Here is a 26588-nt window from a genome sequence, read left to right as displayed (position 1 = left end):
GCACTACCAGGAAAAAAGCACTTCAAAGAATTCAAGATGATTTTGAAGTTGCCTCCCTGGTACAGTACTACTGAGGTACATAAAATTTCGAATGTTGAGACTTTAGCGCAAATGTCCAACAAAATAATTAAAAATTTCAGGCAAAAATTATGATTTGATTGTGTGTAAATATGTTTGTACATCACAGAAACAACTTAGAATTTACGTGCATTCTGGTTGTCTGGGTATCATAACAATTAAGGCTGGTAAGCTACTGTAGTAACTGGAGCACCTAAGTTAAAATGAAACGTAATTTATTTTGAATTTGGAACAAATAAAGAGTTAAAAAAAATGTGAAAGCAGATAAGGGCAACGCTTACTGCAAATTTAGGTGGCTGAGGGCGCACATTTGAAAAATCAGTGAGTAACCAGTATTTTGAAAATCGATCGTCCAAAGGTTATGTTACAGTTCGTCTTTTTTACCTTTCATAGATCGTTTTGGACGTTTAATCGGCGCATACTACTGGAGTGCAAGCAAGAGGAAATCAAGTTAGTGGGAAAACAATGAATCCATTCATCCTCGCGTGCTAGATAGAGAATGGCGATTAAACGTCAAAAAGTTCTATTACATGCTCAAGCTGAGGACGTAGTAAAGATTTCAAGTACTTGCAAATGATTTGAGACAGGGAGCCCAAAATTTTCACCAAGTATAATTGTGTGGCAAGTACAATCATACTCTATGCTTGTGGAAGTCGAAAAATTTTCCAACCCGAAAAATTCCTAGACCGGACCGGGAATCGAAACCAGTCACCTCCAGCATGGTCTTTCTTTGTAGCTGCGCCTTTACCGATTGAGCTAAGGGAGGCCCCCCATGCTATTATGTTGTGTATGTCAGTATAACAATATTTAAAATACGCTATTTTTGCTAGTGAAGCTTTTATCAATTTGGGGGTTTTTACCACCGGGAGTAGTTTTTTCATAAATTGTCTTTACTTTTTTGTCTCAGACGTCATTTAGATGAAACGAGACGGTTTCGAGCTATGACTTATTGAAAAATATCGAACATGAAAAATGTAGAGTCAATCAAAGGAAGGGAATCTTTGGAATTCACTTTGTTTGGCCTGGATTTGCTCCATAGACATTCTCTTTAGGAAAATATTGATAACTATGGTAGGGTACATGCTGGTACATGGCATGTAGTGATATTCCTACTGAATACAAAAATCACAAATCCTCTCAAAATTGATTGATCCATGTACACTCAATTATGTTTTATGCTTGCTTTTTTTGTCTTTATTTATGATCGTGTGATGTAAAATTGCCACAAAGTTTTGCGCAACTTCTTGAAAATAATAAAAAATATGATAAACGGGTACGCGATTACATTCGTTCTGCATCAGGATTGCCCTCACCACCTGTCTCCGCTTTACCTCCGCTAAATACTTGCTTTGCCGTATCGGCCACCTTCTTCACAGCTCTGAAAAACTTATTCATCACATCTGAAAACCAGGCAACATCTTTTTCAACTTTTTCTCCGGCATCCTCTTGCGATTCTGCCTCTCGTTTTCTTCTCTTCAACTCATCCGGCGGTAGCGTCGTTGATCGTTTGCAAGGTGATCGCTTAGTACGTTGCACGTCATCTTCATTCCCAGTGGTTTCGTCCTGCGTATCTTCCCCGCCGTCGTTTGATTCAGAGTCCTGATCTTCTTCACTCGTTGAATCGCTATACTCACTACTGGATGAATCACTGTAGTAACTGGATGCGCTGGAATCACTAGAATCTGTTCCAGTGTCATTTCCATCGCCAGAATTAGCATTGATTTCTCGTTTCCTTCTACGTTGACCCGTATGCTCTTCGCTACTCGATGAATCACTGTAATAACTGGAGTTGCTCTCATTAGAAACTTCATCGCCGGAAGTTTCACGTTTCTTTCGCTGTGCCGCATCGTTGGCTTGATCCTCATCGCTCTCTTCAGAAGGTGGTGGGGGCGGGCCTCGACCTTTTCCTGGACCACCTTTGCGGCCACCTTTAGGACCACCACCACCACAATCGGGAGGAGGTCCCCTTGGTCGACCTGAAGGAGGACCACCTCCATCGCTATCGGGAGGCCCGGGACGCGTTCTGTTACGCGGAGGTAGATCAGTCGTAACTGTGCCCTCATCCATCTCCTGAGGTGAACGTTTCGCTCTCCGTTGACCCTCTGATTCAGGTTCAATTGAAAGCTTGCTCAATTTTGCCTCTCGGGATCCAGTAAACGTATGAGTTTTCATGGATCCGTCGGCTTTAGCTTCTGAGCGCCTGGTGAAGTAGGAAGCTTTATTTTCCAAATTACTCAAGACCAACGATCTCTTAATTTTTGGGCTTCCAAATAACTTTTGGTCATCATTTTGCATCAAATAATCCGTTTTGACCGGTCCCTGACTTTTATCTACAGTATCAATTCGAAGTGATCGCCTGTTCCTTATAGCGGGTCCATAAACCTCTTTTTCCTCCATCTTCTCCAAATGATTCGAATGACTTTCACCTTCCGTGTGCGATTTAAACAGTTCATTTTTATGTAATTCAGTATCACTGCTCACGTATGATACCTTTTGATCCAGCACACTGAAAACCAATGGACGATGAAAGTTCCCAATCAACCTCCTCCTGCGCGTAGAACCCTCAGTTGTTGTCTCCGGTCCATAGTTGTTCACATTGGAAACGCTGTTTATTTTCACAATGTTTACATTGGTTCCCCCTGCAGAGTTACTGATCAATCCTGCGGCCCGCAGTGCTTCCAGTACATCCAGCGAACGCTTCCTGCGCCGAACCAAATCATCCTCCACGCTGTTGAGGTTTTTCTCCGTAGCGGCATCCCCAAATCCAGAGCCCACACCATTGCTCGTATCGAACTTCAAACCAAAGATGTCTAGTACAATATATAAAGGAAAAGGAATGATTGAGAATGCTTTCAATAGTTTACCAGATTCAACAATACGAACCGTAGGATTGCTGCCGTTCCGATTTGACGTTCACCCCATGGTCAATGACTTCTTTGCCCTTAGCGATTGCACCAATTACAGCAATCTTGCCCTGTTCCATGATGTTCTGCTGTGCCCTCACATGGTGGCGCTGTATGATGAATTATCGAAACGTAAAAATTTGTTGATAATTTTTTTAAAAAATTTCAATCTGCTACGGGTCTGTCCATAAAATACTTGACCAGTTTTTGGTAATGCTTGTCTTTGCTTGACTTACAGTAACTTAAAATAAGCGCATTATAAGCAAGTCCGAGATCAAAATATTTAAGTTAAATGTATTGTGCTAGCACAAATAAAGCACAGTACGTTAAACTTAAATATTTCGATCTAAGGTCTGTTCCCAGACTTGCTTATTATGCGTTTGCTTTCCTTGCTATCACTGGTTCGTGGTTGTCTAAAGAATCTAGTGCAGAAGTATAACCATTAAGAGCATTTACAGCCCAAAACGCAAACTGGATGGACATGAGTGCTTCCGATTGCTACTAATGGTTGAATTTTTCATTTCAATATGATTGTTTTCTCGAGAGTAACTTTTTTTGGGCGTATTTATGATTACATTTCTTCTAAAAATCATAACATGGAAATTATTGATCTGATCAAAATGACATTTAAGGAAAAATTGTAAGTAATTAAATGTTCTTTGAGAAAGAAAAAGACGAAAACAATAAAATCAGTATATTAAAAGTAAAAAATACATAAAACGTTGATTTCCTTACAACACCCTGTCATCAATTTTTATAATTAAAAATAACTGCAGTTATTTTCTAAAACTTGGGGAAGAGTGTAAGTTGGTAGTTGGTTTAAAAAAAATCAATATATTTTTTTTTAATTTAATTGATTTTCAAAATATAACGAAATTGCATATTTCTTAGAAAAGTTATAATTTATTTAGAAACTACGCATAATGCTTGAATCGCCATCGATTTTTATACATAAGCTTTTTTCTTAAGTCCAGCCGTTCATCAGTCGTGATTTTCAGTGGAAGAATTTATAAGTTGATACTCAAATCAGTGTTGGAAAAATCATCAATCAAATGATATTTCCGCTCTCATACGCTCTCAATACTACGTGTGATATTGAAAAAAAAAAAATATCATGCTTGATATTGATTTTACAAGCTCCTTCGATATGGGAGACTATTCACACTATTTACGATGTAAAAATAAAGCTGAGCGAATCAATGAAGCGTAAAAAGAGAAAATATTGTTTTTTATCTCTCTGTTCTCTTCACCGTTGGTAGATACGAAGCTACTGCCGCCAGTAGTGACGGTAGCTTCGGATCACGTTCTGGTGTAACAAAAATCATGAAACTCAAACTCACCACGGTTTGGTTAGAATTGTAGCTAGTGAGTTTTGTTAGCTTGATATTCGTAGCTACGAGATCACAGCTTGTAATATCATTCGCAGTTGCTTGCTTGTTGATTTTTGTCTGCAAAAATCATGCGTGATCTGCCTTATTGGTGAGATTTGATTTTTTTTTTATATTTTCCCAACACTGACAAACCCGCCAAATTATTTTTTTTTCAGGCCTCTATAAGCTGTATACTTGAGTAGAATTGTGTTTGTCAAAATAGAGGCAACAATCATAAATAGTAGAGTGGGTCATCGTTATATGGAAAAATGCTAACTTTACCGCACCAATAGGGAACAACCCTTTTTTGGTTCCATTTGGAGTCCCAAACAACTGTGCAAAATTTGGGGACGATTGGTTGTAACTCGGCTTTCCGCATTGCGTTTGAAATTTGTAGGTGCAGTCGGATTTCGCTTGTTGGGCTAACTTTAAGTGGCCTATGTTTCAGTTGGGCTCCCAAGCCAAACATCACATCTAACAGTGCTGATTCCTTTTCGAAATTTCGACCGGCTTCATGCAAAAACCGGTAAACGAGTGGAGTAATGATACAGATTATTTCAATGCGATACAACGAGTTGCTTCCTTGATGGTTGTCAACGATATGGCTGAATGAGGGGTGAGGCTAATATCTGACTTATCAAGAAATCCACCCGAAACCTAGTTCAACAGGAATATTTGCAATATTAGCAATATTTTCTAATATATCTAAGGATAGAAGAGCATCGAAAAGAGTACCCTGAGAAATCGTAGAATATTTTAAAATTAAATTTAATCATTACAATCTAATGACATTTGTGTGAATATATCTGACATTATATACTGCACCAAAATAGTAGAAAAGAGAATGGTAGTACTCGCTTTACAACTGCTCTTATGAGATTAAGCAAATGTTTTTGAATAACCCATCCGACCAACTCGAGAAATGGGATGCTCCGAAGTTATTTTAGTTTTTTTCTTTACTTTCATTGATATAAGTGAGCCCCGGAAAGCATACAGTAAGCCCCCCCATATCTAACTACGCCTATTAAATGGAGCACATGTTTGTGAATACATCTGAAGATACCAACTTGACAAGATCAGAAACACTGAAGTTATTGCAGTTTGAAGCCTTACCTTTATTTATATGAGTGAGGGGGTGGAGGTATAGTTAGCCCCCCTCCCCCTTCATCTCTTAATATGCTTACGAAATTGAAAAATTGTTTTTTAATAATCGATAAGATAAGAAACTCCGAAGTTATTTCACTCTGAAACTTTACTTCTATTGATATGAGTGTTGAGATATGAGTTCGTTTGCCATCGAACAAAACGCCTTCGAATGATGGAATGCAGCAAGATGTGAATCAACCTTCTAGCAGTGGTGTACTCTAAACAACTGTATGACTGGGCAAATAGTCGTAAAGAGGATCTTCAAACAAAAATTACATGTTTCTACTGAAGAATACAAGAAGGCTGACAAGAAATTGGATCCGATTTTTAAGAAAGTAAAACCATTTCCTGGAACTATAAAATATCCTTGCTATAATCCAGTCACATACAACCAAATTGCAATAAATATATTCTCTATTTCTAATGATACAATGTATGGAAAACTCATTTTGTTGCTGGACATTGCGATCAATATAAGAAAATGGTCTAAAATATTGCAAATTAATAATTGTTGCATTGTTAAATTCGAATTAACTAGAAGACGGTTAGACATGAGAAAAAAAGTTTACATATGCAGATTTACCAAAAAAAAAATCTTTAATTCCAAATAAATTATTATTTCACTTAGAAATATACAATTTAGATTTATTTTGAAAATCAAAGAAAATTTAAGAAAATATATAATGTTTATGAATTAATTAACCAGCTTATTTAAACTCTTCACTAAATCTTAAGGCATTACAACAACTTTCTTTACAATAAAAAATTATAGAAATCGAAGGGGGTTGTTTTAAAAAAGTTTATTTTTTCAAAAATTCAAAACTTTTGAACCACTGAGACGATTTTAAAGATCAAAATTCCAAATGAAAGATAATTGAAAATATTTTTAAAAAATTGTCATATAAAAAAAGGAATTGGTTTTGAACAACATAAATTCTATTAGTTTTTTTTTATGATATTCATGGTTTGTAGACAGTGGGCTTAATATGTTTTTAATTTTTCCTTGAAAATTTTGGCTTTTTTACACAATCAGCAATGTGTTCTTTTTCGCTTTTGAGTTATATTTTTTTTTATGTTATCAAGTCTTGGGTTTTTGTTCAACACTTTTATGGGACTAGACTTCTAAGCGTCTCCATTGATTTATAGCGACTGTAACATGGTCATAGCTGTTCGAAATTTACCCACCAGGTTGCGCTAGTAAGCAAACTCTAGTATGACTCAGTTCTACTAAGTTCCACTGTTTTACAAAGCTCTTCAGCTTAGCTAGACATTTCAGATAGACTAAAGTTTAGTTGAAAAAGGTGCCAATGAGCAAAATATTGATAAGTCTCATTTCTCTTATAGTTTGCGTCTTTGGCATAGTAAGTCATGTAAATAAATCTCTCTAATGACAGATACAGATAGTCGTTCAAAATAAGCTCTCTAGGAGGCATTTGTGAGCAAAATATTATTTTCACTGAATTCTACTGATCCTGAGCATATGGAAAGCTCTCGTATTTGGTAAAGTTCTTCAGGTGAGCGAGTCTTTCCAGATAGCGGATAATATAATTTAAAAATGTATCACTAGGTGCCCCTAGTGAGCAAAATTAAAATTAAAAATAGTACAGTGCCTCATTGCCCCGTAACGTGGGTTGATCACCTTTTCGTGGTATGTTACGGGATGTAAGATCTACCACCGAATCCTAGTCCTGACTACTTCAAACTAGGGGAAAAGGATTTTTCAGTATTAAAAGGAACACATCTAAGTCCTTGTTACTTTTATGCCTTGTTGATAGTGGCAAGACTCGGCTTTGTGCATCGAGGATGATCTTGAAACAAGTAAAAAATGAGTTAGTTAGTCTTCATCTATGTGATTCCTAATCTTCTATTCGTTGTTCCCTAGTTTGAAGTGGTTAAGACTAGGGTTCGGATGCATAGCCATTGTCGGTGTCATTCCTGAATTTTGTTGCTAAGGAATCCAAATTGGACTGACAAAGGGGCGCGCCTTTTGAGGGTGTTTCAACACTCCGAAGGGTATAAATAGCGGGACCTTTCAATTAGAGTCGGATCCTTGCGATAAATGCAAGAATGACAACTGTAAAAGAAATCGAATACTTGATCATTTCTCAGTAGTGATGGAGTAATACGGCTTGCACTAAACTAAAGACACGGGATATAATACAATAGATCAAATTACTGGCCGCAGCTGGTGTTAGGTCCCGAACAGAGGAAAAAAATAAAGCCTCATTTCTTATTATCACGGCCATGTAGAAAGTTCACATCTTCGGGATAGTTACTCATTTGAGTGAAAACCGTTAGATAGAGGGTAATTAAACAAATTGCTCACTACAGTCAAATAGTCCACAGGTCTGATCGAAGTGTTTAAACACTTGATTTTTCATATGAGCAATCACATTTATTTTAAGTGTATTTCACCATGGTTCAATGTGTTCTATACGTTGATTTCTAGTGTTTGAAATTTTGAAATGTTGATAATTTTTCTCTATGAATTTTATTGTATTGCACATTGAATCACACTACTGTTCAAAATAGGATTTGAAGTGTTTTGCATTTCAATGCGATGTGAATTGCTTATTCTGTAAGGTAAACATCGGAAACATGAGTTGTGACGTCATCCTTATCAACCAGTCTCATATATGAGGACAACGGCAGCAGCACACCCCAATAGTCCAGGAAGTTTTTGAGAGTAGCACGCACTATTCAGCAAAATATTGTTACATGTCTCATATCATATTTTTTATATAATGCGTTTATTTTTCCAGGCTGATTTGCCGTAGCTTTGCGGGGCTGATATTCATGGCTTGAATTACAAAATTAGTTAAAACTAACGAACTAGTGAGAATAATATATAATAATATAGTCGATCGCTGAATTTATGTATTGGCCCAAATTAGGCACACCCAACCGGTGGATGTAAGATTCGCTTACAATTATGTGGGATCCATCATCAGAGGATGTAAGTGGAGACCGCATGAACCGAGGATGCGATATACCTAGCTGCGTTCCAATGCAAGAAAATTGGAGACTGAAAAATGTAGAGTGTATTAGTGAGGTAAATTAATTATGTCGAAAAAAAAATAGGAAAAAGGTTGCCGATTGGACTCGAACAACGAACGTTGCGATTATCAGACCTGTGTTTTCTCCACTGCTCTTTCCATGCTTCTGAATAAGGATAGCCTAAAAGCAAACAAGAAGCGCTCATTTCCTCTCACACTTGACTTCGTATGCTTTTTCTGCTGGAGAGATTCGAGGCAAGTGTGTGCGTCGTTCTACCATGTTATACATAAAAATCAAGGCAGATGCTTGCTTGTGCAGGTGAAAGCACAGACAGAACATGAAATAAAAAAGGCAAAAAACCATTACATCTTCTGCAAGGTCAACTTCTAACATTCGCTGCGATGTTCATGAACAGAGGATGATAGGAAATGGAACTAACATTCATTGTAATAAATTTTTGGTTTGCGTGCACAGAAGTCATGCTAATCATACATTTTTACAAAAAAATAGACCACAGCATCCGGGAAATTAACTTATTTGGTTAACTTGGGGACATTAGAGGAATCTATACGTTGAACGAAACTTCCGGTAATAGTCGAAAGCAGTTTCCGAAGGATCTCTGAAACATGTGGCACTTCTAAGGGAATCTAGATGGACAGTTGACGAAGCCGGAAGACATTTCGTGGAGAAGTCGGATGAAACTTCTGATAAAAGTTACAAGTTATAAATTACGGGGATGTCAGAAGACACTTCCAAAGGACGGAGGATTCTTGTAGGATCGTTGGAAGAAACTTCCGAATTAAATTGAAACTTCTGAACAAAGTTGTATGAAACTATCGTGCGAAGTCAGAAAAAGCTTCGGAGTGAACCCGGAAGAAACTTCCGGGAAAATTAAATGAACCTCTCCAGAAAATCCGGAAGAAACTTCCAGAGGAAGCCGGTGGGAGCGACAAACATACTTTTGAATATAAAAACCAATAAATGATCCATAAAATATTGAAAAACGTTTCATAAAAAACATCCAAATGATCCATAAAACATCGGAGAAAATCCTTCAAAAAAGTGTGAATGATCCATAAAAAATATCAATATTATCCATATTTTATGTAAAATTTAGAAACACAATTGTAAAAATGTACCGCAAAATTTCTAAAGAATGAGGATTGAAATTGTACGAGTTACCCATAAACATATTGCAATTGCCATAACACATTCAGCAGTGAACCTTGAAGTAAAGAAAGTGATCCATAGAAATTCAAGTTTGTGCACTTAAAAAACTAATATAAACCGATCTTAATGCTTATAATAAAACCTATTTCAGCTTCAAGCTGTCCAAAACGAGACTGCTCTGAGGAAGTTGCTTTCATTAAACCGAACATTCTTGAAGAACAACATCGGATATAACCTCAAAATGTCAGAGGAATCAACACCACCGTTGAGCGAAGAACAGAACAGCGATCGAAACTGTACGCTTTGTGAAGGCCATGATCACGTAGATGATATGGTCCAGTGTGATGTCTACGATTTCTGGACCCATTATAGTTGTGCTGGTAAGACAACAGCTGAAAAGAATTTTCCGTAGACGTGCTCGAAGTGCACAAATATGCTGAAGGTGCCGAAAGGAACCAAGAAGTCTGTCCCAAAGAAACCACCTAGCAGAAAGAATAGTGCGAGGAGTGATGCCGGATCCGAATCTGGAAAAGGAAGTATCAATGAGATCAGCCTGGAGGAATCCCTAGACCTGTTGCAGCAGGAGAAAAGCGCAAAAGAGAAAACGCTGGAGGAAGAGAAATTCCTCCATGAAAAGCGATAGGAGCCTAAGTGGATGATTTTTCAAACCGATAGTTATCTTCCGTCACTCTTTCAACAAAGATTTGGCTAGATTTAGGATTGAGGGATTCAATTATTATTTGGCAATCATACTTTTGAATATCAAAACCAGGCAATGATCCATAACAAATTTATATACGATCCTTAAAAAACACCCAAATGATTCATAAAACCCCAGTGAAAATCCCTTGAAATGTGCGAATGATCCATAAAAATATCAATATGATTCATATTTTCAGTCAAATTTAGCAACACAATTCAAGACCAACAATTGAAATGGCCTTAACTCCACTTTGTAAACAAACCTGGTAAGGCCATTTTCTCGCGAACCGAAATCTTTATTCGCAAACCACAATCGGGTAGAGGAAAATTTTCCCTACCTGTTCATTATGTTGTTTTGCCTCTTCGGACTTCGGTTCGCGAGAAAACGGCCTTACAAGGTTTGTTTACAAAATGAAGTTAAGGCCATTTTAATTATTGGTCTTGAATTGTAAAAATATACCGCTAAATATCTAATGAATGAGCATTAAAATTGTAAGAAATACCCATACACATATTGCAAATGATCCATAAAACATTCAGCAATGAACCTAAAACTAATGAAAAAGATCCATAGAAACTCAAGTTTGTGCTCATGAAAATGTTTGATGTTTGAAAAATTATAGCTCAGCTATTTATTGATAAACTTCAAATCTATGGGCGCTACTTGAAACTTAAGACTAAGACTAGATAAATTGCTGAGTTATGATTTTTCAAGCATTACCAATTTTCCGTTACACATTTTACCGGTTGCATCGTGTTTGGAGTGTGAAGAAGCATTCTAGGGAATATTGTTTAGAAGCTTTCTTTAACGGGTGTTCAGTAAAAAATGAGATTGATTTCAGTGCCGCCCAGCACTCTTGTGAGAGCATCCCCGAGCAAAGTCTGAGATCAAATGGGAATCTAAATTTGATGTTGTGATTTCGCTGATAATGATAACTCAGGTTGCTGTCGTTTTGGTCGTTTTAACGGTTAAAATATCAAAATTGAGAGCAAAAAAATCTTCCTGTGACAAACATTGAAAACTATTTCTGCTATCAGTGAGAGCTAACTGAAAACTTAACTTGATTATGCTAAGGCAATGAAATCAAACCCGCAACAACATATTTTTGAAAAGCAAATGTACAGCAAACTTAAAACAACATTTGGTATCAAATTTGTGAATTGCAAAACTGAAATCAAATTATGATTTCAGTTTGATGTTGAAATCAAAACTTGACTTCAATTTGCTGTCATTTTGATACTGGACTTTGCTCGGGCAGGGTCCCTGCTCCAATATTCATTGACGTTTTTTTGAAGAATAAACATTATGTTTTTAATAAAAAAAAATACTGAATTCGTTAGCTATATAACTGAAAAAAAACTCTCATTTTTTATTGCACACCCGTTAGATGCTTATTCTAGCTGCTCGTCCATTGCTCCGCTCTTCTGACAAAAAAAAACACGGGCGGAACAGTAAAACCATAGAGGTAACTCTAAGACAAGTAGGTCCCAAAGAAACGTGCTCAACTTTTTGGCTCACCTCTGGTACTATCTTCGGTCCCAAGCTTGTCGAATCACCCCTCGAAACATAGGAAAAACCAATAACCCCTCATTTTATCTGTCAAACTTTCTTAGCGAATCAAAACAAACATTGCGTAGTACTAGAATTTCGACTAGAATAGGTTACGTTAATCGTTTGCTTGGGACCAATAGGCTACTAAAGTGGTGAGCCAATTTAAAATCGTTAGTTTCATATTGATTGTTGGTAAAACAGAGTAGCTACGCAGTGCACGGATGGATTTGAGTTCACTCACTCGACAAAAAGTGACACAACAGCGGGGCTTTGTTTACTAAAAATGAACACATGAATAATGCTCGCGTAACATTTGAAAAGGGCATATCAACTTTCGTAAATAATTTGCTAGGTCCTTTTCACGAGAACCGAAGTACGCCCACGCAAACCAAGATCACTATCGGGAAGGGGAGAATTTCCTCTGCCCGATGGTGTTGTTAGTTTGTGTGAGCGTATTCGGTTCGCGCGAAAAAGGCTTAACAAGTTTTGTGTACATAAGTTGATAGACCCGTTTCAAATGTTACGTGAGTATTATTCATGTGTTCATTTTTAGTAAACAGGGCCCCACTATTGTGTCACTTTTTGTCGAGTGAGTGAACTCAAATCCATCCGTGCACTCGTCTATGGAGCAATTTTCCAAGGTTCATAAATTATGGATCATATTGATATTTTTTAAGGATCATTCACACTTTTTAAGAGATTTCCTGCGATGTTTTTAAATATTTTATGGATCGTTTTATCAATTCTAAAGGTGCAGACTTAGGGCTGCCGGTGGGAACTTCCAGGGCAAGGCGTCAACGATTTCCAGAAGAAGTTGGAAGAGATTTCCTGGAAAAGTCGGAAGGAATTCCAGGGTAAACTCTGAAAAAAATATCCCGTAGACACTGGAAGACACTTCCAAAGAATGAAATAAGTAGTTCGGGTAAGTCGGAAGAAAGTTCCAGGAGACGTCAGAAGAGTCTTCCGTGGGATATCGTAAGGAACCTCTGTATGAGATATAGTAGGATACAATTTCCACTTGCGGAGATAACTAGTAGAACCTAATGAGTTTTAAGATACTTCCAACAAATGAAGGAAGAATCTTCCTTCTATGAGATGTTGGAAGAAACTTTCGGGCAAAGTTTGACGAATTCTATCCGGTAACCAGATAAACATATTTTCCGATTGCCGGGAATTCCCGAGAAGAGCCACCAACTGCTTCCGATTCCTGGGTATCCAAAAATGGCCGGGAAATGGAAATACTACTGACCATAGAGCAGTTTCAGGCCAAATTGCAAAAAAAAAATGACGCGACCTTCCCCGATTTTAATAGGGGAAATGTCAGCTTCGGCAACACCTTAGCCTATTATCGTCATGGGGTGAAAAAAAACTCTTAGAGCACTTAAATTTGGTCAATAGATGCTCTGAAACACAATGCATCTACATGCCAAAATTTAGCTTTCAAGGACACTGTTAACCCCCATGACGTGATAGGTGAAGGTATTGCGGAAGCCGTCATTTTCCCTAATTGTTTGTTAGGGCATTCATTCACATTTTTGCAACAAAATGGCCATTTTGGATATGGTGATTTTTTTTTTTTTTCAAAATGACGTTTAAATTATGTTAGACCAGTTTCATATTTTTATAATTAATTCTCCTGATGGAATTGTTTGATGGCAATGGAAATTTCCCAAAAAATAAACAATAAAAAAACAGACACTCTTAACTCACATCGGTTCCAACCGCACAAAGCACAACAAATATCAAAACTTTGCTCATAGCCACTTGTCACTTGGCCGTGTGTTCCGCTCTCTGTTCTCCGATGAATACTAAATCACTGTCGGATGGCTTATTTAGACATACTAAGCGCATCCATCAGGGGACCATATCATTTATAACAGGGAAATGAAAATTTCATCTTGATTGCTTACGACACCTAACCGGAAGCCAATGGGACACATTATACGGCGGTGTGGCTCATGTGTTCGCTATCGGTCTCAACCGGTGATAAGATCCATTTGGCAGAATTTTACCTTTCCGTTGCATGTCCGGAGCCAATAGCTTGTGTGTGTTCGAACAAGTGCAGTGCTACAATTACGCAACTTCATTGGACGCTGATTGGTTTGTTGATAATTCAACAATCAAAGGTTCTGTATCATTTTTTTTTAATTCAATGTTACAAATTTCCATTGGAATGTTGTGGTAAATGCTAAGACTAACTGCCTCAATTGTTTTCTGTTCACACATTAATAAGGCTCTCTACCGAATGTCAAGATTCCTGACTTCCAAGGGGTAACCCGGAGCAGCTTCATCACTATAATATATTGAAGCCTGAAGCTTAACTGAATCATCTCCGCAAACTAATCATTGTAATTGCCACCAATTTAACTGAACAATAGGGTGGTCTAAATATACTTTAGATGATAATTTTGGACGGAACAATAAACACACCTATAAAGTTTTGATTCTCTAAGGATTTTCGATTAAAACGACCACTTTATATTTCATTCATATATTTATGGGCCACACTTCTGAACATCCTTCAATTTCAAGACGTTATGGGTGACAAGATCAATTGTGGATCATTGAATAAATTATTCTTTCTCAGTCAATCAACAAAGGCTTTCATCTGTGTATGAATCCAAGATTTTATGCACCTTTGTGTTCATTTTCCGCATCGCTGGCCAATTGAGCGATGACAATAATTGAAAGGTTGTTGACAAACTGCTGAACTCCACTCTGCCATTTATCGGCTATGCAATCTCGACACCCATTGAGGTGTAATGAAAATATAACATGCATCTCGTAAACTGCACTGCGCATATCGAGACCCGGAGATGACGGCAATGAACCTGAGGTTTGTTTTTTTAATGCTTCCGTGGGGGTTGCACGGAATAAGTGGATCCCAAAGCAGTAGTCATCAAAGCTGCGCTTCGTGGGTTATATGCGAATGCGATCCTCCAGATTGATAGCTGCGCCCTGTAGATCAGTGTAAATAACTGAACTGTAAATAATGTGGATAATCTTTGACTTTTTTTCCCTGTTCGGGACCTAACACTACTGCGACCAGTAAATTGATCTATTATAGTATATCCCGTGTCCTTAGTTTAGTGCATGTCGTATTACTCCATCACTATTGACAAATGATGAAGTATTCGATTTTTTTTACAGTTGCCACTCTTGCATTTATCGCAAGGATCCAATTCTAATTGAAAGGTCCAGCTATTTATACCCTTCGGAGTGTTGAAACACCCTCCAAAGGCGCACCCCTTTGTCAGTCAAATTGGATTTCCTAGCAACAAAATTAAGGTATGACACCGATAATGGCCAGGCATCAGAACCCTAGTATTAACCACTTCAAACTAGGGAACAACGAATAGAAGATTAGGAATCACATAGATGAAGACAACTAACTCATTTTTTTTTCCTTGTTTCAAGATCATTCTCGGTAGACAAAACCGAGTCTTGTCACTATCAACAAGGCATAAAAAGTAACAAGGACTAAGATGTGTTCCTTGGATTACTGAAATATACTGTTCCCCTAGTTTGAAGTAGTCAGGACTAGGATAGTTTGAAGTAGTCTGGACTAGGAGTAGTCAGGACTAGGATCACCTTTCCGTGGTACGTTACATCCCGTAACGTACCACGAAAAGGTGATCTACCCACGTTACGGGGCTTTGACTTAAAGACATCATATCAAAAGACTGACAACTTTGCCAAAATTCAAGCGACAGACACAAACCTTTCCTCTGAGGTAGTAATCTTTGATATCAAATTCGTTCAAAGCATTTACATTTGAGCAACAGATAATGCGATTGTGCCTGTCTCATAGCGGTCACATGAGAAATGGAAGAGTTGCCAGTCTTCTTGATATGTTGTCTTCGCTTAAAGGTTATTTTAAAACCAAACAACATTTCTAGACGTTATCTTCACTGATTTTTCTTTCATAAATAACAAGAGTGCAAACACATTTCCTGCTGCGTTTGTCCTTTAAGATGAAGCCTCAGATAGCCTAGTCAGTAAAGGCACGGTTGAACCAAGCCGGAGGATGCGGGTACGATTCCCGGTCCGATCGAGGAAATCATTCGGATTGGAAATTTTCTCGACTTCTCTGGGCATAGAGTATCATTGTGTTTGCCAAACAATATCAAATTCCTACATTGGTTGGCATAGGAAGCTCTCAATTAATAACTGCGAAAGTGCATCTAGAACACTAACCTGACAGCCGGCAAAACGCTCGCTACAGAAGCTGCAGGGCTGGTAGCGATCTATGCTGTCAAAAAAATTATTTTAGTGACTATGTTGAAGAAATAAGTGACTTATAGTAGTAAAGCAAACTGATTTAAAAGTTACTTAAGTTTCACACCAAATAAAAGATTGATTACTAAGAACCATTCAATAAGATTCTCAGCGATGAATTAGCCCGTGGCTAAAATCTGCTTAATAAAGATTAAAAAAAAAATCAACTAGTATCTCATAACCACAAATATGAACCGTTAGAGTAAAAGATCAATAGAAAGTTTATGACAAACCCACGGTATTAGCCAGGGTGTCTACTACCTGAAAAATGAGGAAACCCGGAATCCTAGGGAATTTTATTTTTCCTGCAAATATCAAAGTATCAGAGAATATTTTAAAAAAAATGTTATAGAATATGCATTTCCCACAAATTTTAAATTTGAACAAGATGGACTAAACAATTGTAATACTCCAAGAAAATTTCAAACATCTGGAGTAAAATTACTAAACGGTTATAAAGGTTCATTGAATTTTACTATAATTTCTACGGACCTCATACTGGGACTTCTGGGAATCATTGAAAAAAGCAACAAGTGCAATCTGCTTTCAAGGTATTTCTGAGAAAATTTAGATTCCATTTGAAGCCTGAGATAGTTGTGGGTAGAATTTCAAGAAAACCCTGATTTGAATTTAAAGTAATTTTTAAGGAAACTCAAAGGAACTACTGGGGAGCGGAACTCCTGAAAACTTCAGAAGAAAATTCCTGCGCATTCTGAAGATAATTTCATGAAATTCGTGGTATCGAATCCGGAGAATAAGTCATTGATTTTTTTTTAGAGATTACTTAGGGAGTGGTGTGGATGCTTACAAGAGATATCCATAGGAATTCGAAAAAGAATTCCAGGAGAGTTTTCTAACTAAATTATGAGGAGAAAACAAAGAAATTTGTGAAGAGAAATTCTTAGAGTAGAATTCCAAGGATCCAAAGGTGAGATTCAAAAAGAAATCTGAAATGAGTTCAATGAACATTCTGAGAATTTTGCAAACCGTTACTTACTCAGGAGAATTTTAAGGTAACTCTAAGGAAAATTTAATTAAAATTTAGTTCAGAGTATAGTTCGTAATGTTGAGGAATATTGCAATGGAATTGCGAAAAACATTCAAAGCATATTCTGTTGATATTATTTAGAGAATTCAGAGAATGCAAAGCAAATGCTAAGGAGATCTTCAAGTGAATTTTCAGACAAATCTTCGTTGAATATGGAATGGACTATTATGTGGTCCTTAGAACTACTTGCAAGTTCCTTAAATTGTGCTGAGGCTAATTAACCTACCTAACGATCATGGATTTTTTTTCCTTGATTTGTTTTCCGTGCTGAGCACCAATGCTACCGACGCCAGGGAGGCAGCTCCCACATCTGGAGCCTACTTATCGACCCATCAACTCATGTCATGAACCGAGGACCAACGGCTTTACTTCCCGTGATCAGATATGTTATGCCTCAGAACATCCCGGCGGCGCCGACTGGGATTGAACCCAGGCCTGCTGGGGTGAGAGGTAATCACGCTTACCACAACACCACCAGCACCGCTATCATGGATCTTCTCTAAAGTTTTTACAATTCTCTGTAGTTCTCGAAACTTCTATCAAATTGATGTAATTTCTCTAATGTTAACAGAACTGCGCTGATGTTCTCTGTTCTTTCCTGACCAGTTTTGTAAGCGTTTACGGTAGTCGACACATTTTGTGTGATAATTGACTGCCTTTGCCTCCGACACTTGCAAAACAAGCTATCATAGAACAGTACTAAACCAAAATGTCATATGACAGGCTCTGTAATACGACACTGTCGCTGAAGATTGCCACGATTACATGTATTTTAGTTTTTTCTCATAATAAGAGATGCTGCTGTTGTGCTTGAGTGAATTCTGAAAAAATAAAACCAAGCAATGATGTCCTAGTACTAACATTTCTAATCAGAAATGGTTTAATTTACACCAAATTGAGGAATTAGAATGAAATCACACATGTCATATGATAGTTATTTGATAATTTTCTTTTTGCTCGAATGTTATTCTACCGTTTGTGTTGTGTGAGAGAGACGGCTTCTTAAAATGTCCCACTAATTTTCTGAAACTAATGGAGCTGAACTCCCCCTAAAATTCCCCAATTTTCAATGAAAGTTCCTGTAGTTATCGGATCTTCCCGTTCCAAAGACTTCTGTGAAGTTCTCGAATTGTTAATGGAAATCTCTGCACTTCTGTAATTCTTTATCGTCTGCGAACCAATGTGCTGTCCTCCGATGGAATGAAAATCGACTGACTACGCCGCCCCTGTAAACGGAGTCCCAGCGTGATGGTTCCGTGGTCGTTTTATGTTCGATTCGCCATGAGCCTGCAACTTGGAGAAATTTGCTGCTTGGGGAACCTCTAATCTAGACTTTGTAGCTTTCCGCTTGACAGTTAATATCATTAATATTTATAATAAAAGCTATGATAACTACCTATCTTTACACCAAATATTACTTCAGATCAAGTTGTACTTCCCCTAGTTTAATACATTTTAATAACGCTCATGAAACTTTGCCTTAAGCTGCTAATTTTCCCTAAACTTAACTGGACATCCTTGACATTTTTTATTCTTACCTGGAGTGTTTCTGTTAACATTGATTTGATTTTCGGTAGATCTTGTTTTCCGTACTGAGTATCAATGCTACTGACACCAGGGAGGCAGCTCCCACAACTAGACCCTACCTTTCGACCCATCAACTCATGGACCGAAGTTCTCTAAATTAGTTCAATGTTCCGGGAAACTTTCTGATATATATTCATATTTCCCTGACACTTCTGAATGTTTTGCGTCAATCATAGAATTCTCGGAATATCCCATAATTCCCCATAACTCTTTATAAGTCACTGTAAATATTCTTTACGAAGTGTTCTGAAGTGCTCGGAAATTCGTTGAACATCATGAAACTAAAAAAAAATATCCAAATTTCTTTGAAGCTCTCTGGAATTTCTTGAACATATCGGTGCATAATGAAAGTTCTCACATTTTTTAATTATTGGAACCCCATTGATTATCTCTAAATGATTAAGCGAAATAATTGCAATTTTTTACTTCTTGAAATTTCTATGATAGGGGGCGACCCCGGCGTAGTGGTTAGCATCCATACCTCTCACGCCAAAGTCACGAGTTCAAATCTCACCCCCGGACAAGTCACGAATGACCCAAGAGCGTTAAAATGACTATAATAAAAAAAAAAAAAATTCTATGATAAAATACTATCACATTTTCCGGATGTTCATATAATTTTTATTGCGATACATAAATTCTCTCCCAGCTTTGCTGAAGTTTCAGGAAATTCCCTGAGTTTCGAAAAACTTTTTAAGGTTTATTCAATTCCCTTGAAATAAATGGAATTTTCGTAAACACATTTTAACTTCCCTGAACTTCTCTGGACTTTTGTGAAGATTCTGAAATATTTCTGAAGTTTTCATAAGTTCTCTGAAGGTGTCGAAACATCTTCGGAACATCTTAAGGGTTCTCAATTTTTTTCCAGCATATCATGGAACTATCCTGAATTTTTGGCAGTTTGTTTATGAAGCCTCACTGAGATTCTCTATATTTCCTTTCATTCCTCAGAACTTCTGTAAGGTTCCTCCACTTATTGTGAAGTAAATGGAGCTTCACTGGTGATATCTTACATTTCATAAAGCTAATTACAAACTTGAAATAAATCATTTAATTTGTTTCCTTAATTCTCTAATTTCCTAATTAAATTGGTAATTAATTAAACAAAGTTCCTCTACCAAATTGTGGATACGTGTTATTTCGTATAAAATCGTTATTTTATTATGTTATTGATTGCCTGTTCCGCCTGTTTCTCAGAAGAACCATAACCTAACTTAAGGACTTTTTTTACTTTAAATTATGTTTGTTTCTTGTATTTGTGTGGCTTATACATTTCCATTCTCAAGGGACACAGACATCTTTTCATCTTTAATTCATTTAAATTTTTTTATAATTCTTACTTAAGTTCCTAGTCCTACACCCAACCGGAGGATGTAAGATTCGCTTACAATGCAGTTCAATGCAAGAAAATGTAGAAAGACAAATTTAGAGTGTATTAGTGAGTGAAATTAATCACGTCGAAAAAAAAGCGCCGACTGGGGAACTCGAACCACGAACGTTGCGATTATCAAACCTTTGCCTTCTCCACTGATCCCTCCATGCTTCGGGATATGAATAAGCTAAAAGTTAACAAGCGGGCTCATTTCAAATTTCTCATGAAAGTCATATTCTAGAGACGTTTAAAACTCTTTAAGACGAATGCTTTATAGCGAAATTTGTTGTCTGTATCTCTTCTAATTCTAATCTTCAAACTAATTTTACACGATTTTAAAAAATAACATGCCTTCATTTTTTCATATTATTGAGAATAACACACGCCCTTTCAAATGCCGTAAAAAACTTTTTTGTTTGCCACAACCAGAGATATTAACATTTGAAAGGGGCATATTTTAAGTTGAAAAACGTCAATAACTCAATAACAAAAATGTGCGCCTTCTAAAGATCTAAAAGTTAGTTCAAGACACCTTTGCTGAGAAATTTGAAATGAGAAAACCCATTTTTTTTTCTAGTTACACCCAATTTAAAAGAGATACAAAAAAGTGTTTTTATACAAAGTTGCTTGAAATCAGCTCAGCTATAACTTTGCCTAAGATTGTATACCTTAATTTATTCAAACAAAAAAGTTAAATTTTTGATTTTAATGATAAAAGGAAACACCCTAGAATTTATTGTCATAAAAATGATGGCCAAACTATAGGGAACAACTTTGTAGAAGAAACTTTTAGTCTAAAGTTTCAATTTCGGGCTCAAAACATATCATTCCACCTACATCTGCATTCTGGACCACTATGCAGTGGGACGTGTTCGAGCAGGTTCGTGATTTCCGTAAAAAATTTAACGAGCGAGAAAATCCAATGGGCACTGTAACTTTATTGAGTGGGGTGTGAGCATCAGCTAACACTCCAGTTGATTCTTCTACAGATCTTTTGGGATTTCGCCTAACCGCCACTAGAAATCACTTCTTCTTTTTAAAGGAAACACTTTGCAACCTTGGATTTGGATTTATTCACTAACTTGGGATACACTTTGTTTGGATAGCTCGATAATCTACTACTTATAATATAGTTAACTCTAAACCGAATTTTCTACTACTACTATTATTAACGTTATTAATTTGTATCCTACTTATTTTCAGTACTACTACATTTGTATAGCACTTATTTGTAGTACCAGAATGGTGGGCTCGGCGCGAATCTATAAAATATCACGATATCAAAAAAGCGGAATATGGTCATTTGCGATGAAACTATTGAGTGTAGCATTTTGATGTCTTTTAGAATGTTTCTGTCTGTGTCCGTTTTATAAATTGAACAGTCTTTGAAAATGAGTACCGTTCCGATTCAAATTTCGGACGATTCAAATTTCGGACACTTTCATTTTTAATTAAATATTACATCCAGTTAGAAACAAAGTAATAATGTTAGATGATCGTGGAGGGCACTAGTCAAAAAAAATAAAATTTACAAGACATGTGGATCATATTCGACCGAGATAATCAACTTTTAAAAGTGTCCGAAATTCGAGTTTAAGTGTCCGAAATTTGAATCGGCACGGTACTAATAAAGTAATTGAATTGGGTTGTTAAAACAGCAAAAAAAGTGCTTATCTTCCATTTAATTCCACTTAATTAATGCTTGTATCCATATCCGTATGTCGACAACAATATGCAGCTTTCATCAGTGTCAAAAAAAAGACGTGTCAAAATCCCCTTGGTAAATATGTCAAGATAACAGGTGTTAAAATGAAACAAATTCTTTACACATAATCAATCCGTCACTTGATCAAACCTGAGCTTACGATTCAAGTTTAGATTGGATTACACATGAAGCAATTATCCCTATAGCTATAGTTTGCATGTGCTGTTTTAAATAACAATGTAACCAGAATTACAGGTTGTAGAGCTCATGTTAATTATTCAACCATTGCAAAATTCAAACATTCCTAGCAGTCTACTCACAGATCATCAACCTATAATGATTGCTTGCTACGGATGAGATGTTATCTTGCGGATTGTTAAATCCATTGGTATTAATTACCAACATTATGCGATTCTTATGATATTTATTTGCATTTGAATGCATATTCCGAAACACTTTCAAATTCAGATGAAACAGTATTAGTTACTATACTTCTGTTTTTTTTTTTTTTTTTTTTAATACCTACAGCAGGTAATGTGGCTACCATCATAGGGTACCATAACTCTGCGTACCTAAGGCGTAATTTGGCGTAGTTTAAAAAAAATCCAATTCATCATAAATTGAGGATAATTTATATTGAGTTTATTAATAAATTATTAACATGTATCTGAGAAAAATATTTATTTAGGTAAAATCATAATAAACTGTAAAATGCAGAACTAATGCGCGGAATTAGATGCTGGGCAGAATTATGGCCTTTTACAGGATATAACTCTACTGGTTAGCACGATCCATACTAGAAATATGGATACAGAAATATTAAAAATGTCGAACCTGGTTTTGTAAACAATTACTTCCATTGTCAATTTGTCGAAACTGCGTCCACAAAAATTAACACCAACCTGATGATGGAAAAAACATTGTACTCGGCTAGGATAAATGACGGCGTCGGCAACACTTTTACCTGTTCTCGTCAAAGGGGTAAAGAAAGCGCTTTTTTTTTACATAAGTCTAGAGTAACATTTGAAATGTTAACTTGTAACGTAAACGTAAACAAGTCAGAAATTGAATTTTAAATTTTTCCATTTTAGCGTGCGGGTCTATTAACGAATCGAAAAATTTTGTTGATCGGCCGTTTCGAAAATCGAGTTATTTTTAATGATTTTTCTCAATTATGTGGAACTTTCCTACATGATTAGTAGCTATCAAGCGGTGCTAAAGAATGGTATCAAACCACGATTTGTTTACGTTTTGGACATAGGCCCATTTCAAATGTTACTCAAGAGTTTTATATAATGTAGGTTAGAGAACTACTTCAGCATATGTGCCCATTTCCGTCATATCGAGCAAAAACATAAAATATATCAATGGTTTCGAGCTACAAAACATAGTCTATAAGAACTCATCATATATATATTTACATAAATTATTTTCGAAAACAACAACAGCGCTCCTCCCTTCATTCGAATGCTGGATTGAATTCAATGGCGTCTCAATGAGTTAGGGCGAAACTTAAACTCGTATGACGGATTTGGAGTCAAGAAGCGGTGTTATATGTTCATGAATATCTCATCAATTTGTGATTATTTGTCAAAACTAATGGAAAGGTAAATACATTTAGAAGTCATCTGTAATAGTTACATTCCATTTTATTTTCAAACCCGATCGTAATCGTTGTGCATAGTATGACGTTGGCAAGCTATAAGTTTTTACAACTTGACGTTTGAAGTCACACGCAGCTACGATGCTCTGACTATTTGCTTACCATCAACCTTTTCGTTCGATTCCTAATGCAAGTCAGCACTGTTGCAAATTAGTTTCACATCGCTGCCAGAAAAATGCTACGATCAATCCAATACGTCCTTGAAGATCGCCATGGTTTGGCGAAGTGGAAAATCTGTGTCCATGGAAACGGAAATCAGAAATTTCGAATCGGTTTTATTTTCAAAAACATCCAGAGACGCTTCCTGGTCGAAGCTGAATCAAAAATACAACACGCGCGACTTTCTCATTATGCCGAAGCCGCTTAAATGTATGGCTTTAACAGCACGACTTGACTACGCAAATCGCAAACACGATGGAGGGTTTGCGGTGAGGAGGACATGGCCTACTCGCGATAGTCACGCCGCTCAACCGAACAGAAAATATAAACAAAGATGGCCTTGACCACTCAGCTGCTGCTGGCTACTGAGCCGCTATACCGCTACTTTGCATGGTATGGGCACTAACAAATCTATTATCTTGTCTGCTCGACGACAGGCTTTATGCCTACAAACGAATGACTAACTCTACACTAGCACGCATTCCATAGCAACTTTTACCCGATCGATGGTGCATGATCTTGAAAGTGAATTTCAATGTCATTGAAAGTCGTTGCATGAGTTGCTGGCGGAGCGCCACTTGCCCGACAGGCTGCATAACGAACGATGACTATATAGTTGCTAAGATGGGAGGTTGTTGGACCAACTGAGGCTTGAGACCCACGCACATTGCATCCATTAGTGGTACGTTGCGACATAACATAGTTGAATTTAACAGAACTTCAAAGTTAGTATAGTTAGTTATCTTTATTAAGGAGACTTTCAGGCAAACGCTGGTTCGTCTCCGGAGCTCAAAGTTAGTATGGCAAAATGTATAGGAAACGGCACAGAGCTATTCAGTAGCTAGTCAAAAATTAAAAATAGCGCGATTTCAACCATACCTGAGACTTAGATTAGGCAAAATATGCAGAATAACTTTGTTCAAGATCACAAATCGATTAGACTTCTATGTGGAAAGTTACTAACTATTTACATTACACCAAGTGCTCCGCGCATACACTCATGCTCATATACAGTAATCTTTCCATTTTTCCACCGCTGTTTCTCGGCAGTCATTCAACTAGTTACGCTGTATGTTATTAGTGTCAACCATAAACTGTATCTACAGAAAATCAGCTAAATTGGTTAAAGGACAGCCGATAAATAGCGGTGGGAGGACGGCATCACCCACGGCATAAATCGAGGGATTACTGTATACGCTTGAACGCATGCGTATAGGACTAGGCCTAATAGTACGTTCAGACTAGGCTCTATATTACGTAATATAGAGTTTTCCATGATATAGAGGCTATATCATCAACTATATTACATAATATCCCATATATCTGATACGTCATCCAATATTACTTGGAAAGGGTAATATAGATTATATCATTTTCTATATCACTCAAAATTGAGCTTTTCTACAACTGGCAACACGGTTTATTTGGGTAGTGTCTTCGATTGAGTTAGAACTGAGTGAGAACTACAGAATGTTTAGATGTCACTTGTCAATTTCAAATTAGTTTTGACCATCCTTTCCGGTTGGTTGAAAAGAATTTCCATTTGTTCAACGTTTTGTTCAGATCAAGTCTCGTTACTATGGAAGAGCTCGGTCCTTCGAAGCGGAAAAAATTGAAAAAGCGCAACGTTTGGTCTGCGCCACAAATTGATCTGCTGCTAGAAGCGTGGGAGGACGTATCTTCTGTACTGGGTTATTACCGTATATCCAGAACAACATGTGAAAAGGGCATACAAGCTTTTTGTAAACAAACCTTCTTATGCCCTTTTCTCGCCACCCATATGACACCAACGCAAACCTTTAACATCACCGGGTAGGGGACACTTTCTCCTTCCCGATGATATTGCTGGTTTGCGTGGGCGACCCTCGGTTGGTGAGAAAAGGGCCTACAAAGGTTTGTTTACAAAAAGCTTGTATGCCCTTTTCACATGTTGTTCTGGATATAATGTTTTGAAATCACTCATTTCAACAGATTGACATTGAACACGGAACGGATCACATAAATTCCAGGCTACTTTGATGCATGCACATCCGTTTTAAATGCAAACGTCAAACTATATTACCTTGCCGTAGTGTGAACACCTCAAAGTGATATCCATATTACAAAGCTATATTACATAATATACAACCTAGCCTAAGTAAAAAAAAAATACTTTTTGCTCAGGAATCGTATCGATTGGCGGTCTTCAACAAAGTTGTTCTGCATAGTTTTATAATAACTATCAGTCAATATACAGTCACCAAAATCATTCTACACAGTTTTTGGAACCAGTGACAGACTTTCGCGCGATATTGACATCACATAGTCACTTGCCGATTTGATCCTCAAAAAAACCTTCGTCAAAATCTCATTCATTTTTTCGTCAATGACAAAGATTCTCCTGGTAACAAAAAGTGTAATATCGTACATTCTGTGTCACATAAATGTTATCCAAGCAGTTCAGGACATAGCTGCTTGTTCACATTAACCGCTCCATGTAGTTGTTGCTCAAGTAATTTAATTTCGTTAAAAAATAGTTAATATAAAAATCTACACATGTTCGTCACTGACAGCATTTTCATTGACAATTGAAATGGTTTGCCTTGACTATGACTGTTAGCTCAAATGAGTGACCAAAGCAGAATTGTCAATATTACCGTGTATTGTAGAGTTTTTTGCAGTACTGGTTGGAAGCTCAATATAGATCGATAGAGCAGTGGGGAGCAGGAGCCATACAAACTTGACCCACCCTAGTTTTCATGGTAAGGTAGACAATTAACCCATCCTGATGAATGTGGGCGTCTTAGTGGAATACCTGTATAATGAGAGAGAGAAGGATTAGTATTTTCCATTTAATTCCACTACTTTATTTGCTTATC

At 37.0% G+C, this 26588-nt stretch overlaps 2 protein-coding genes across 3 annotated transcripts in view; both read right to left on the bottom strand.

The window, feature by feature from the left end:
- Window positions 1-26588, bottom strand: part of LOC135711311 (ATP-binding cassette sub-family G member 1) — a 213352-nt gene that overhangs the window by 101908 nt on the left and 84856 nt on the right. The gene's annotated exons all lie outside the window — the stretch shown is intronic.
- Window positions 1138-26588, bottom strand: LOC135711310 (uncharacterized). Of its 2 annotated transcripts, none has more exons than XM_065234101.1 (3): window positions 26367-26588; window positions 2962-3091; window positions 1138-2888 (listed from the first exon to the last, which is right to left on the bottom strand). In XM_065234101.1, exons 2-3 carry the CDS (start codon window positions 3059-3061, stop codon window positions 1360-1362), a joined length of 1629 nt encoding a protein of 542 aa, XP_065090173.1. In that variant the 5' UTR covers window positions 3062-3091; window positions 26367-26588; the 3' UTR covers window positions 1138-1359. The 2 variants fall into 2 exon arrangements, with proteins under 2 accessions (XP_065090173.1, XP_065090172.1); XM_065234100.1 differs by lacking the exon at window positions 26367-26588 and adding an exon at window positions 13629-15370.

Source organism: Ochlerotatus camptorhynchus, unplaced genomic scaffold, assembly GCF_037179485.1.
Source record: "Ochlerotatus camptorhynchus isolate MF236.1 unplaced genomic scaffold, CSIRO-AGI_Acam_v1.1 ptg000431l, whole genome shotgun sequence".
Lineage (NCBI taxonomy): Eukaryota > Metazoa > Arthropoda > Insecta > Diptera > Culicidae > Ochlerotatus > Ochlerotatus camptorhynchus.
Note: the sequence above shows the minus strand (reverse complement) of the source record. Positions and strands in the feature narration are given on the sequence as shown.

Bases quoted from the DNA above. Each gene is read 5' to 3' on its own strand.
- LOC135711310 (XM_065234100.1), bottom strand. From the start codon at position 13,676: ATGAGCAAAGTTTTGATATTTGTTGTGCTTTGTGCGGTTGGAACCGAT. The intron at 3,092-13,628 runs GTGAGTTAAGAG...TTCATCATACAG, and splicing joins TTTGTGCGGTTGGAACCGAT to CGCCACCATGTGAGGGCACA. The intron at 2,889-2,961 runs GTTCGTATTGTT...ATATTGTACTAG, and splicing joins GGAACGGCAGCAATCCTACG to ACATCTTTGGTTTGAAGTTC.